General features: G+C 30.4%; 1 protein-coding gene across 1 annotated transcript; it reads right to left on the reverse strand.

Moving 5' to 3' along the window:
* Positions 1 to 16: 16 nt before the first annotated feature.
* On the reverse strand, positions 17 to 12,290 carry LOC142644204 (amino acid permease 6-like). The gene is made up of 7 exons (XM_075818862.1): positions 12,200 to 12,290; positions 11,812 to 12,045; positions 10,567 to 10,660; positions 7,952 to 8,166; positions 7,625 to 7,767; positions 1,174 to 1,401; positions 17 to 491 (listed from the first exon to the last, which is right to left on the reverse strand). The coding sequence occupies exons 1-7, from the start codon at positions 12,288 to 12,290 to the stop codon at positions 66 to 68; spliced, it is 1,431 nt and encodes a 476-aa protein (XP_075674977.1). The 3' UTR covers positions 17 to 65.
* Between the last annotated feature and the right edge of the window lie 3,186 nt (positions 12,291 to 15,476).

Here is a 15,476-nt window from a genome sequence, read left to right on the forward strand (position 1 = left end):
AGTTATCAATGTACTCGAATATCCTTCCTTCAGGGCAAACTCACTTATCCCCACACGCACACTAATTAGGAAACAGACTTGAAAGGCTTGTAGTGACCGAGATTGATGATAATGCCTCGAATGGATGCAACAGCAGCAACAATAGTTACAATGAAGCAAACCCAGCTTAACGTCTTTAGCCCGAACCATTTAAGAGAAAAACTGCGGATTTTAGCCTGTGAAATGTACATCTCTATTGGAAAATATACTGTCAATGGCCAGAATGAGGCAGCTCCAATTAAACCCAAAACACTGTTGAAGACTGGAAAGAGCATCGCGATCACAGTCGTAAATATCACATACACTGTTCTCCATATGCAGCGGAAGAAATTTATGTTGAAATTTCCAACAAATGGAATGACAATTTGATGTTCTTCTACTATGAAATTACTCTCTGGCCACCGGTTTTTGCAGCAATCTTCCACAAGCTGGTATACTGGCTGGGAGAATAGCTATACATATGCATAATAACAACTTAATTATTTCCAAAGAAGAGAAGAAATGAAGAACAACTAGAAGACCCTACATGCATAATTAGAACTTACTTTCCCCAAACAAAATAAGAAGATGACGACGACGATGATGATAAAGAATTTGAATAAAGTATAAATTTCAATCTAATTACAACATAAAGCAGTTCATTCACCAAAAATATGCATGTTGCCCATGAATGTGCTATTTCATTCAGAATGCAGAGTTCATATAATTGTGTCATACACATTTTATGAAAGAAATAATGCATTAAGGACAAATTATATACCTTATTGCATATGTGTGGAATAATATTCCTTTTTTTTTTCTCACTTCATTTAAGTGGTATATACTAACATAAGATTAGCTTCATGATGTGATCACTTACTTATTTTAGACAAATTGTACTATCCGTTGATGCTATATCATTGTTATATGAATTGTATTTACAATGAATTCAAAGTAGAGTTTACATATTAGAGAACCTTAAAGTAACCATAAATTAAAATTAAGATCAGTTTGCTTGTTCTACAAGTATATGCATATACCATAGGTTTGCACTAGTTGGGCAATAATATGTGTCACCTTAACAAAAACTGAACACCATCCGAGCTAGCTTATAATCGATTCTAGCTAGCTAGGCTGGTCATCTTTGAGAATTACCTGGTAAGCTCCAATAAGATGGACAACAATGCAAATATTAGCTATGTTAACAAGCCAGTAAGGTTCGTAAAAACCAAATCCTGTTAGAAAATTTGCAGGTCCAAGATCCCCGAATGCTGCATAGCCCAAACCTCCACACAACAAGTAAAAGACTGAGGTAATTGAGACTCCAATGACACTAGCTTTCTTCATGACTAGATTCTCTGGTGGGCTTGATTTTAGCGTATCCTACAATTTATGAAAGTTTAGCCAACAATATTTAGATACATTCAGGAAAATTAAAAGTAGAAGAACTGATTTTCAGAATGAAAGTTTATTGATTTTACTAGTCTATGACTAGAACAATATATATTTGTCACTTCATAAGGTCGCAAACACATAAAGTGATGCAACCTAAACTGGTGGGACTTGATTTCTTGTCTTATACTACCTTATACTATATATAAAATGAGTAGTGACCGCTCTAGGAATATTTTCTAGAGTGATTAGTAAGAAATTTAAATTATAAAAAATCTAATAAAAAGATAACTACAATATATTGACATTATAAAAAATAAATGCACATACATGAAGTTTTACAATATCTTTCTTCAAACAAAATAAAAATGCAAAATTAGACTAATGAGAAATTAAGTGAGAATTGAGAATGCTATGCTAAAAGTAGTAAAGTAAGAAAGAGTTTGAAATGATGATAGAGAAGAGAAAAATGAAGAAAGTAAGAGAGAGCAATGGAAGATACATTTTTCAATTGTGAGCCAAGCTGCTAAGGAGTAGAGCTCACAGCATCATCGAGGAGAACTCACTACCACAATCTCTCTTTTGGTACAATTTTTAAGAAAATGAAATTTTAAGAGATTATTTAATTATTTTTATGGAATGAGTTGAACGAGTTATGAATCTGAATGGTTAAGGTTTTTATTCAAAAGGTTTTTTTTTTTTTTTTTTTTGAATGAGCTTTTGTTGAACATTTTTTTTCATTCGTTGTTGTTTGGTCTAATCTTATTGTTGTTGGGGCTATTTCTAATGTTATTTGGACTCATTTTAATTTTTATTTGAACTTTCATTAATTTTTTTAAAGGGTTAGGGATTATGTTTGGGGGCTAAGATTATTCTACAACAAAATGTCACAACAATTCTAATATTAGCATACAAAAAAAATTAAATTTTAGATTAAAAAAATTCATGTGTGAGTTGGCATGCTAATTTTGAAATGTTGTGATATTATCATGACATTTAATTGTGTCCCTAGTATTACTATAATTTTCATTGAACCCAAATTCTTGAGATTATCAAAGTTAAGAGTGGTCAATATTCTAGCATTTCGTTGAGACCTTTAATATTCATGCCAAAAGAGCTCATATACCATAAGAGAGAGAAAAGACATTGGAGTTGTTGAGATTGAGAGGGTTGGAAATGATAAGAGAAAAATTCAGAATATATTCCATATGATCTATGCCATGAATAGGAGAAAATATATAGTGAGTCGAGATTGACATGTGGGCCTCATAATATATGGGGCCACATGTCCGTCTCACAAATGGCATATAAACTCATACAAGATTCTTCTACAGATAAATTAGCAAAGTCATGCTTCCTTATCATGTTAGAAAGTGAAAGCCAAAAATAAAATAAAATAAACTAATACATGTCTTCTTTTTGCCTTCTGGGAATGAGGATAAACAATTTAGCTTGCCAAGCGTGAAAAGCTCCAGAATTACTCAGTAATTAGTTTTGACCGGTGGGGTCAGTTGTCTATAGGAGTTTAATTAATAATAAAGACTACTGTATCAACTAATTTAAGTGAAGTTTCTTCTTAAAAAAACTAAAAATATTTAAAATTCTCCAACGTCATCCAAAAGACAAAGAAAGTAAAGGTCTTCTTCCTTTTTATAGTTTTGGTGATTTTGTTTTAGTAACATAAAAGGTTGCCTTGCTTTTTCTCTTTTTTCATTGTCACTGGTAAATTATTTTAGACATTTATTTTTTTCAGCCAAGCATCTGTAACATTTGTGTTGCAAACTATCTTTTTACGTTTTACTTTTTATTTATTTATAATTTGTTAAATCTTTCAAGTTATCAATTGAATGCAATATGATTTGCTCTTCTTTTTTCTTTTCTTTCTTATTTAATTTTGAGTACTTGATTAATAAATTAGATTTTAACAATATGTAGGATTTTAAGAAAACTTTATGTGGCCCACATTTAAATGATAAATGAAAACTTATGTCTTAAAGATTTTATGTGCAAGACGTTATGGTGAATAACAATTTTTAAGTAACTCTTAATTGATATAACCTCTTTAGTTAATAAACACCTTGAATTTACAAGTTTTAAACTCCTTGATGGAAGAAGGTTATGGAACAAATCTTAATTTAAAAGGGTCCCTAGTCTAGCCTATATATATAGTCTGTCGCCATCAAAAGGAAATATGTAAGGTAAAGGTCATAGACTAGAAGACACATTTTATAAACACTATCATCATATAGTGAGTCTTCTTTTCTCCAAACACTTAAACAACTGTAGCTAGAGGTATGTTTATTTTTGTTTTGTTTCTGCTGCACTCTAAATTTTATCTTACATTTGGTATCAGAGTCATCCTTCATGCTATGTTGTTTAGTGATTTTAGTTTGAGAAATTTCTATTATTTCCAATCATGGTATATTTTTGCCATCTATGGTAAAAGTTTGTATGCACTAATTTAATTTTGGGATGAAATTTAAGTTGTGCCGAATGCAAATATAGAGCATGTATACTTTAAATCCTAGAGAACAAGTTTTGTTTTGCATCTTTATTGGTATTTGTGTAACGAATTACCATTTAGTTTTGAGATTGGAAGAATCAATTTGAAATCCACAAGATTATTATCTATATAGAACTACATAGGTTCAAAGGTAGATATGATGTATCAATTTGTTTTTTCATTACATGTGCAACTCAAGGACATTGTTTTCTCTAATCGTAAATTGTCCACGTATTGTATTTTACAAAATGCTAATGTGCACTAGTGGGTAATTCAACTAAAATACATGCCAAGACACTTAAAGTGTTCATAAATTTGATTTTGATTTTGATATTCATCAAGTTCTCATCCAAGTATTTAAGTTTGTTTCTTGGATATAAAATCTTAATTATTTGGAAAATAATTTGTGAAAGTATGGTGGCTCATATGAAAAACATGTCTCAATAATTTGTACAATTTTCAATTGTAAATTGTTTTAGAGACTATTTTTGTGGTTTCATATATTTGGCATGATAACACAAATGATCCTAATATTTTGGAAACCATAAGGTTTTACAATAAATTATGGGGATAAATGTGTTGCATGTAAGTTTGCAATTATTTCATAAAGTTAATTGTTACGTATGAGATTTGGATCATTCAAGTGAGTCATTTATTTAAGTTCATTTCAGGTTTCTTTGCACTTATCATGTATTGAAATATTATTTCATGTCATTTTTACGTGTATACTATCATGATCAATATTGGGATCAGTTGATCTTTATGATGCTATTTGAAGTAGTGAATATCAAAATGACATGGGAGTTAGCATCCTAAGCCATGATGATAATCACATCAATAATTTTTATGAGACTTCATTAGGAATAAAGGCATCTAAGTGGCAATTAATTCATGAAGATAATGACTTGGCCCCATAGGAAGGTTATTATTATTTTTAATTTAATTGGAACAAATTGGTGAATGTAGCATTAAGATGAGATTTTCCTAGGCCCATAGGTATGGAAAATTTGATTCTTAGTGTTTATATTTACTAGTTTTATGAATAAAGTTTTATAGTAAATTCATGCATGTTGCGCCTTTGCCCATAGGAAGGTCAAATTTACTACTAAATTGACATTGGTTAATTTAGAATTAAAGTTTAAGTTTCATAGCATTAAAGTTTATTTTCTTTGGGTTTGTGGATCTATGTTTTGGTACTCATGTGGATGAATTACCCATCTCATTGAATAAAGTATGTTAAAATGAGAAATTAAGTAGAAGGGTGGGAGTGATCTAATTGCTCAAGAGTAAAAACTTAGGAATTTATTCCTTTAAGGTAAAGGTTTTGTGAAAGCTATTTATATTAGTTTACAAGATCCATTAAGGTTTGACTCTCGATAAAAGTTATACTTTGCAAAAGTGAGGCATATAGGCATCCCACTAATAGTATATAAAGGTTCACCAACTTTGTTGTGCCATTGGTTTTACTAGTCACTTTGTTATTTTGTGCATATACCTTAAGATCAGTGGGAGTAAATGTATTGTTTTTATGCCTAAATATGAATGACATACTACTTGGAAGTAGTGATTTGATTTTGTCATGTAAGATATCCTATATGTTATGAAGCTATAAGACAGGCATTATGGATAGGTCTTAAGGTTTTCGATTTTATGATAAGACCTTTAAAGATTTTAAAGATAACTCGACTATAATTTTCTTCTCTAAGGACAATGATTGTGAAAGTTGAAATAAACATATCGACATAAAGTAACTCAGTCTAAGAGAGAATTTTAAGAAACTAAAAGTGTCCATTGAGTTAAAATTATTGAGCTAATACATGTTAATTTCATAACTAAAGGTTTGTCAGCAAAGCAATATAAAAGTCTTTTGGACATATGGAACTTGTTAGCTCATTTGGTGTTTAATTTCTCTCTAATTATTCAATGTTTTGGACACAAATTTGGTTAGTTTTGGAGAAGAAAATATTTGATTTTTATATTGTGCACATAAAGTATAAGGATGATAAATCCATGGGGATGTATAAAAAAGGACATAGGTAGTCCATTCATAAAGAATTAATGGCTCATAAAGTACTCATGTAAGAATTACCATACATTATAATACATGAAAGGAAGTTCTCATTATAATTGAGGGTATTACCGCCATGATTCATGTATTGGATTCTTTATTTGAGTGGGAGAAGTTCACAACTAGTTGACATGGGTAATATTATGGTCATATTAAAGTTAATATCATTTATCAAGTAATTTAAATGTCAAGTGGGCAAAATGGGAGAATGTAAGATTTTAAGAAAATTTTATGTGGCCCACATTTAATTGATAAATGAAAACTCATGTTTTAAGGATTTTATTTGTGAAAGATGTTATGATGAATAATAATTTCTAAGTAATTCTCAATTGGTATAACCCCTTTGGTTAATAAACACCTTGAAATTACAACTTTTAAACTCCTTGATAGAAGGAGGTTATGGAATAAATCTTAATTTAAAAGGGTCCCTAGTCTAGCCTATATATATAGCCTATCGCCATCAAAAGGAAATATGTAAGGTAAAGGTCATAGACTAGAAAACACCTCTTATAAACACTATCATCATAATTCAGCAAAGAAAAAAAAAAACACTATCATCATATAGTGAGTCTTCTTTCCTCCATACACTTAAACAACTATAATTGAAAGTATGTTTATGTTTGTTTTGTTTCGTTTCCGCTGCACTCTAAATTTTATCTTACACAATATGCCTGGCTGTATAGGAACATAGAGGAAAGGGAGAAGTAAAAAGTTTAAAGTAACTCCTTTGAGTTGAAATTTCAGGTACATTAGTGAGTGCAATTGAAGTGTTTGTGAAAATGTCCAAATGGGATTTTTTTTTTTTTTTTTGGTGTGTTTGTTATTTGTCCATGCTTTTGTCTTGGACTTGCTTGATAATGTTTTCAAACATAAACATTTGATTGTGTTAGTTATTTGTGGAAATTTCCACACTATTCTTAAAGTTTTGATTAGAACCAATGTTCTTATGATTTAAAACCCTGCAGATTTCTTAAAATATTTGATATTTACATGAGAATTTTATCAATTCAAGTTACTTTTGTATAAAATTAATCTATCTTTCGTAAAGTCTATAGCGAATTGGATATTAAGTGGCATAATAAAGAAGTTCACTGAGTAGAGTAATCTAACTGGGTTGGAGCTACCCTTGGGAAGCTCAATAGATTATACTCTAGGTAGGTACTTCAAGATTAGTTACATTCCTTCACTTGTAACCTCAATCTTTGTTAGTGGATTCTTCAAGGTGTGGTGACCTTTAACGTAGAGTTTTCTCATCTTAATTATATTGTGTGTTGTGATTTATTTTTCTACTACATAAAATTTAGTTTTGGCATAATGGTTGTTCTCAAAAAAATTTAATTGAACCTTTTCATAATTTGATAATTTAATCAACTTGAGTAATTGATTAAAATTAACTGGGGTCAGTCCTTTACCCAACCCCATAAAATATACATATACATTGTGTACATAGTTGAAGGAAAGTGCTACAACTCCAGAAAATCTTTCAATTTGTACTTTATTTGTTGGAGAGAAATACTCCAACCACATCAATGAATATATGTGATTCTTTAATTATCAAAATATACTACTCTTTTTTTCCTTAAAATTAAAAAGCCTAGTATTTTCCAAACATAAAATGATTGTATGTTAAGAGATTGGCTTGCCTGTATCTCAATGAGGACATTGGAGAAAAAATATGCTAAGGCAATGTTCCCAAGGGCCTGTAAGCTGTCAAACACCTTCTGTGATCTTGTCACATCCACTCCAACAGTCACACCTGTGATGCTTGTCGAGCCATTTTTCCGTTCTACAAAATAGAATAGAATATAGAAAGATATAATCTGTGTTAATCCAAGGCAAATTTTTTTCTTTGTCAAGAAGAGAAAATAAAAAATCATACCCTATTAGCACTTAGTTTTCTAGGGAGCATAATCAGAAGACACTCATGCCATAGATATTTGTGTTATAAATGTGCTTTATCGATCGCTGACCTGCTATTTTTGCAATAGAGAGTCCAATGCCTATCAAAGAATAAGCGAAGGACATGACCGAAGCAATGAAAGAGAGCCCTGCAAGCTCGTGAAAATTAGGTATTTGGCTCAGAATAATCTCAATGACCCCTAAAATGATCATATAGGAACTGTTAGATGTGTGACATCCCGCCTCATGACCATTCTTGTGAAAGCAGTTCGATCTTTTGACAGCCCTGGTTTAAAAAACAATAACAATAACATAAAAAGTGACATTCAAATGCATCATACAGATATGAGATATTCACAACACACACAAACAGTCAAGAATACATGAAGTCCTGAAGGAAGGCAAAGACGAACTGATTTATCTTAGCCCCCATAATAATAATAATAATAATATACTTTTACTTATCAAAATTGAAGATTTTAACAGTTTGGCTTCCAAAATAATGAATCGGGCCCCTTCTAGTCTTTTTAAGAAACTTAAAATTAAAAATTAAACATTAAAAAAAGGCAAAAATGCAAAATTGAATCACTAACTTTCAGTATTTTTCATTTCAGTCCTATAACTTTCAGTTTTGTCATTTTAGTCTTCTAACTTTTAATTTTTGTTAATGCAAGACTCCGTTAGAACTCACTTAAGGGCTGCTGTTAATTGAGTCAAAACGACATCGTTTTGGCTTTTTTTTATATAATAAATTTTGGAATTTAAAGAAAAAAAGAAAAATCTGTAAACAAAAAAAAGATAAAAGAAGAAACCGATTCAGAACTCCATCACTGAACTCCAATGACGGTGCATAATATTAGGAAAAAGGAAAACAAAAAAAAATAAGGACAGATCAAGATTTCTTTTAAACAAAAGCACTTGTACCAGAAGAGAGCCTTAAACGTTTTTAATTTTCCAACCCACAATTTAAATCCTAAAATACTCCAACAGAAACCCATCTAAAAGATGATGTAGAAAACCAAAAACAATATTCAACAAAAGACTGAAAGACAATGATAAATTACAAAAACAAATGTTATTTTTCAGAATCTACAATCATAAAGAAATGAGATACAAGGTTCCATAGTGAACAATATGGAACCAAGTACAGATAGGGATACAAAAACAAGATACCACTTTAGGTGATGGAGTTCTCAATCGGTTTCTTTGTTTTGATTTCAAGGGAAGGGGAAGTCGCTCCCCTTAAATGTTTTCTTTTTTCTTTTCTTTTTTTACAGATTTTTCTTTTTTTCTTTAAATTCCGAAATTTATTATAAAAAAAAAAAACCAAAACGATGTCGTTTTGGCTCAATTAACGGTAACCGCTAACTGAGTTCTAACGGAATCCTGCATTGATAAAAATTGAAAGTTAGAGGACTGAAATGATAAAACTGAAAGTTAGAGAACCGAAATGAAATAAACTGAAGGTTAAAGGGTTAGTTTTGCATTTTTGTCTAAAAAAAATTATAGTTAGTTATAAAAAATAGTAGGATTACAAACAGATTTTACAACCCCTAAAAATTTTTAATATTATTATTAAGATTACATTACAATTTTTAGTGGTTCTAAATTTCTAATACATTAATATTTAAGGCATGTTGCTAAAAAAAGATTGTTTTCAAATCTAAAATTAAATACCTTTTTATTAAGAGTAATAAAATATTGTTTACGAGTTTTAGATTTTTTCAACCTAATTTCTATAATTCAATTTGCAAATTATGTGTTCATTATGCTTAATTTTCATAATTCTTGACTACTAAACTATTTTATTTCTTCAATTTACAGTTTTTTTTTTCATAATTCAATTATTTAATGTGTTGTTTTTGGAGAAAAAAAAAAAGAGTGCAAAGTCATATGAAATGTTAATTGAAAAGAATATCGAATTTTTAAGAGATTAATTGGAATCATTGTTTCCTAGAATGATCCTTGATTGGTATTGGCTATTATATATGAGAGGTGCTACGTCCACAATATTTTTACAACATTTTTATAACAAATCATAGGTGGTTAGTTGTTATTGGTTCAAATTTGAACCTAACACTAAGATTACTTTTTTGCCCCAACAATAACAACCAGTAACATCCTGCCACTTAGGATTTGTTGTAAAAATGTTGTGAAAATGTTGTGGACATATCATTTCTCATTATATATACTTTGTTATTTGTGGGTCACCCAATTGTTATATATGCTAGGCATTTACTATATTCCACAAGTTTGTTAGCATTTATTGTGTGTAGTAATTGAAGTTTTCAAATGTTTAAGAGGTTAGAAATTTCAATAAAGTAAAAAACATCTCATAACACATGAAAATAAACTAAAAATATATTATAGCTATCATATAAATATCAAATTAAAATTTATTTCTTTATCATAAAACTTATAGAAACATAGCAATATATCTCCTTTTGGAGCAATATAGCATAAGTTTACATAACTATATATGTAGGATTAAGTATGTGTTTTGTGATTTGAGTTTCATACAATTTCATTTTGGTTGTATAACTTATCCTGAAAGGAAAGATTGAGGTCATTTTCTTTAAATAAATAAAAGAAGAAAAGAAAAAGAAAAGAAAATTTCAATGGCTTGAATACGAAAAGTAAATCGCTAAGGAAATAAGCACATGCTTGTGAGATTTTAGATGCTTACGCCATGCTAATAGCGGCAGTAATTGTGTATCCAATAGATATTCCTACAAGATTCGAATATTGAGATACTGCACAAAGCTTGTACTTGATTCCTCCTGGAGAGAGAGAGAGAGAGAGAGAGAGAGAGAGAGAGAGAGAGAGAGAGAGAGAGAGAGAGAGAGAGAGAGAGAGAGAGAGAGAGAGAGAGAGAGAGAGTTAGTCTCGAAGATATATATGACAAAAAATTCTTAAGTACTCTCGGAGTATGGAGAAATTGTGTCCTTCCTCTCACATTCGCGGTGAACCTTACCATAAATTTAATAAGTAGACCCAACTATAAATATAGGAGAAAGAAGCACAATTCTCCATACTCTAGGAGGGAAAATTATTAGGTACTCCCGGAATATTATAAATGCATATTCTCTCATCTCACATGAATGAATGGTGGGTCCCACCATGAATTTAATTAGTGGGACCTACTATTTATGTGAGATGAGGGAATGCGCATTTATAGTCCTCCGAGAGTGCATAATAATTTCCTCTCTAGGAGTACATAATAATTACTCATATATGACCCACTTTAGTAAGTAATTTTGAACAAAAAAGTATTTGTATCATATCAAGATAATTGGGAAAATGAGTCAGTATCAACTTATATCTTAATCTTCCGATGATCAAAAGATGTGTTTGCAACAACACCAACATTGATAAAGCAAACATTGGATAAATGTATTCTTCCTATCACATCACACAGTTTGTATATGTGATAGGTTCATGAGGCCTAAAATTGTTAGTAAGTATATATTTCATCTGATAAGTATCTCATAACATCGAGAAAGTATATATCTTTCCTCTCACATTACATGAGATCCCCGTAATATATACATTTAATAAGTATCTCATACATCTAACATATTTAATGAGAAATGTTAACAAATGTCCTAAGGGTATTGGTTAATGAACTATTTTCAAAAATATTTTTATGAAAAAATGATAAAGCTATTAATTATGTTGGCAACTTTTTTTATATTTTCATAAAAGTTGTGTCAAAATTTTTCGAATATAGTTTATTAATAATTGCCTTAAGGGCACCTGTTAACATGATTCATATTTAATATACGCATCTTCTCTCTCATGCTACACGACTATTATTTTCTTTCTCATATTACACAGTTGTGAGATCCACATGATGTGAGAAAAATGAATGCATATATAAAATGCATAAGATAATTATTAATGACTGACAGAAAGTTAGCAATCATCTTACCTAAGTTGTTCTTTACAGCCTCCATGTAATTGTAATTTCTTCTCCCAGTAATTGGGTTAGGGGACCTATAACAGTCAGTGAGTAGAATACAAGTAAGCAATGTGATGAGTGAGAAAATCAACAGGGCAATAATCCCAGCAATCCATCCCAATTGAGCAAGGGCCCATGACAGAGACAATACTCCAGACCCAATAACGGCTGTTATTATATGTGCACTTGCAGTCGTCAAAGTTCCTTCAACAAAATCAAAACCATGCCAGAAAGAAATTAATGAAGTGAAACCCAATAAAAAATCAGGGAATTTCTTTACTGATTTTTTGAGAGGGGGTGTGGAAGAAAGAAATTCAAAGAGTTGTACTCGTAGAAAGAGTAAAAGAGAAATATATACCAGTTCGTTTTTTGCGTCCATCATCATCAAACTTAGAACTTATGTCCCCAGATTCTACGGCAAAGCTTGAAACTGCAGTCTGCGTCTCCATAGCTCTCTTTCTCTCACTCTGTCAAAGATGTTTTAAAGATATGTTTCTCTCTAGCAAGAAATGATTAGAGAAAAATGGCAAAAGAAAACAAATTATGTATAAGGTATTACTCCTAAGTTTTAGACAGCTTTGTTTCTCAAAAAAAAAAAAAAAAAGTTTTAGAGAGCTTTATTTAGATAACAACTAATGACTTAAAATTGTACTACTTTAATGTATGCATTAATTGATAGCCGTTGGGTGCAAGTCTGAGTACCTAATAATTTTCCGTGTGAGTGTGATAAGAATGAAATCTACCCCACTATTATATGTCAAAACTTAAAAAAAAATTGTAATTATCAAACATTAAAATAATTTAGAATAAGAGAGTAATTAAGGTAAGATAATTATTATTAAAATTTCCTTGGGCATGTGTAGTTGTTGATGATGCAAAAATTTAACATTTGAAGTCCATAATAAATGCCTAGGTTATGTTCAAACTTAAAAAGAGAAAAATGTCCAAATTCAATGTTCTCAAAATTGGTAGATAAGTAAGACCATCAACCGACCACATTTTTCAAACTTGGTAATATTGGAAGTTTTAAACAATGGGACTGACCTTTATTTATTCTCAACTCACTCTCATTGCTCATCCTCTTATTTAACCCTACTTGAGAGATTCTTTTCCCAAAAAATTCACACACCCTAGATTAAGGTTTGTAATTTCTTGTTCTCAAAAAAAAAAAAAAATATATATATATATATATATATCCAAAAATGTTTGGCAAATGAACACACACACACACACACACACACACATATATATATATATATATATATATATATACATCCAAAAATGTTGGGCAAATGAACACGTTTGAATATGTATGATACAAAGAATTTGTTAGAAAAACTCATATGTATTGAAACTAATTAAACATTCCAATCAAATGTGATGTTGGAGATACCAATCACGAAAAAGTGATTCAAAAATTCATTTTTTAGGTCCTTGAAATCTATATTCAATAAAAATTATTGTCACATCATTTTATAAAAAATTTATAATAAATGTGTACCCCTTCATCTCATTTCATTAGTCATGTTTAGAAAATTCAACTTTTAAGGAAATATTATTTAATGCATAACCTTTTAAATAGGCTACAAATTTCCAAAACTACCTTCTTTGATTTAATCTCTAGTTAAAAACGGGGTTCTAGTTTTTTAAATGAAGCAAAGTGTAAGTATAAAAATTTAATAAATCTAGTTAAAGAGGGGTTCGAGTTTTTTTAAATGAAGCAAAGGGTAAGTATGAAAATTTACTTATTAACTTTTAAAAAATAACAAAATTTTGGAACTTTTTAAAATGAAATAGACGGCACCTTGTAAAAAAAAAGGTCTTGAGGACTAACAATTTCCTTTTTTTAGGCAAGAGGACTAACGATCTGGTAGAATGAAATACTATACAGTAATTTAGCATTTTTCTTCCGTTTATGGCATAGGGGTAATGATTTCTTTTGGATGAACAGATTCAACATTCAACATTGTGCAAAATTTTCTGAAGAAGAAAGCCATATCCAATGGGTAGATGTAAAACGATTAATGGTTCCTTCTCAAATTCCAGTTTTCAACTAATAAATGCACTAGTTTCCATAATTATTCGGATTCAGATCCTCTAGAGTTCCTAGGGTACTCTACCAAGTAGAATTCATTAAATCCTAACCACTCTTTAATGATTTAATGGTCTAGATTCTGCCATGTCAGCATTTCATTAACAATCATCTTAATTGTTTTGTTTACAACATTATTTTATTATTTTAAGAATATTATTAATGAAATGTTGACATGGCAGAATCTAAACCATTAAATCATTAAAGAGTGGTTAAGATTTAATGAACTCTACTTGGTAGAGTTCCTAGAAACTCTAGAGGATCTGAATCCTAATTATTCCATAGTGTATGATGTAAAACAATTGATGGGAGAGAATGTAATATATATATATATATATATATATATATATATATATATATATATATATATATATATATGTATGTATATGTATGTATGTATGTATGTATGCATGTTTATGGTGTCCAACCCAGAAGGAAGTGTGATATGAATAAGAGGCTTTATGTGACAAACCAACAAAAGTAGATAACTTATTTAAGAAGCTAAGTTTTCAAAGAAACCACAAAAACGTACAAAATAAATTTAACTTTAAATAATCAAAATAATTAGGAAGCAAATGGTAATGTATGAAAGAAAATAATACCAGGACATGGTGAAGAAGTGAGGGAGTGTAGCGACTTCAGATCATTCATTATGACGGTTCCTAATTTTCTTACTTTCATTTGTTATTTTGTAAATCTGGCGTTATTATGTGAAAATTGAAAGAAAAAACAACATATCTGATAACATTTGTCATTTCCCTCTTTAACTTTCCTTAAGAGCTCCTTCTCAACAAAAAAAAAAAACTTTCCTTAAGAGCTTCCGCTGTTAACTTAATCAACTCAAAAATTCATATATAAAAAAAAAAAAAAACAAAAAAAAAACAAAAAAAAAAAACTCAAAAATAGAATCATATATAGGAAATCACTAATTCAATTTGACAGGGACTAAATTAAAGACACTCTTCTATGATAGTCGTCCACAATTGCCATGTCCATAACTTGATCACATCCAGAGAACCTTAAGAAAAGGAGAACGAGGACATTGTACACAGGAACAATACATGTCCCTTTAAAACAAGACTAGGTTAGTTGTCCACACCACAAATGCAAGGATGACTGAGTGACACTTGGTAAATTCTACAAGAAATTCCTCGTAAAGCTCCTTATGATCTGACCATAACGTGCTACTCTCAAAACGTGGAAGAAATTCCTCGTAATTCGCTCCACGTACTCCATTTACCTATTTTCTCCAGTAACTATTCACATCACCCACGATGGTGGTGGATTCGAACAAGTAGACCCACTCCAAACTCTCTATAAAAAAAGCAAGTCTCATTCACTCAAGGTAAGTGTGAACCATTCATTATTTTCCCATCATTGTGTTCTAGAGATAAAACTGACTTAACCGTCGAAGGGTCCTTAACCGGTTACACCGGTCACCCATAGCGATTCTTTCTTTCTTTTCAGAACTTACATCTATTACCATAGCTTGAAGTATTTCAGCCTATTGATTTTCGTGCATCATCAATTGGCACCGTCTGTG

This window comes from Castanea sativa, chromosome 7, assembly GCF_040712315.1.
Source record: "Castanea sativa cultivar Marrone di Chiusa Pesio chromosome 7, ASM4071231v1".
Lineage (NCBI taxonomy): Eukaryota > Viridiplantae > Streptophyta > Magnoliopsida > Fagales > Fagaceae > Castanea > Castanea sativa.

What these genes read in the sequence shown, in the direction of transcription:
- LOC142644204 (XM_075818862.1), bottom strand. Translation starts at nt 12,290, where the DNA reads ATGGAGACGCAGACTGCAGTTTCAAGCTTTGCCGTAGAATCTGGGGAC. An exon ending in TGGACGCAAAAAACGAACTG is followed by an intron (nt 12,046 to 12,199) that starts GTATATATTTCT and finishes ATTTTGTTGAAG; the next exon opens with GAACTTTGACGACTGCAAGT. An exon ending in ATGTCCTCATTGAGATACAG is followed by an intron (nt 1,402 to 7,624) that starts GCAAGCCAATCT and finishes CATAAATTGTAG; the next exon opens with GATACGCTAAAATCAAGCCC.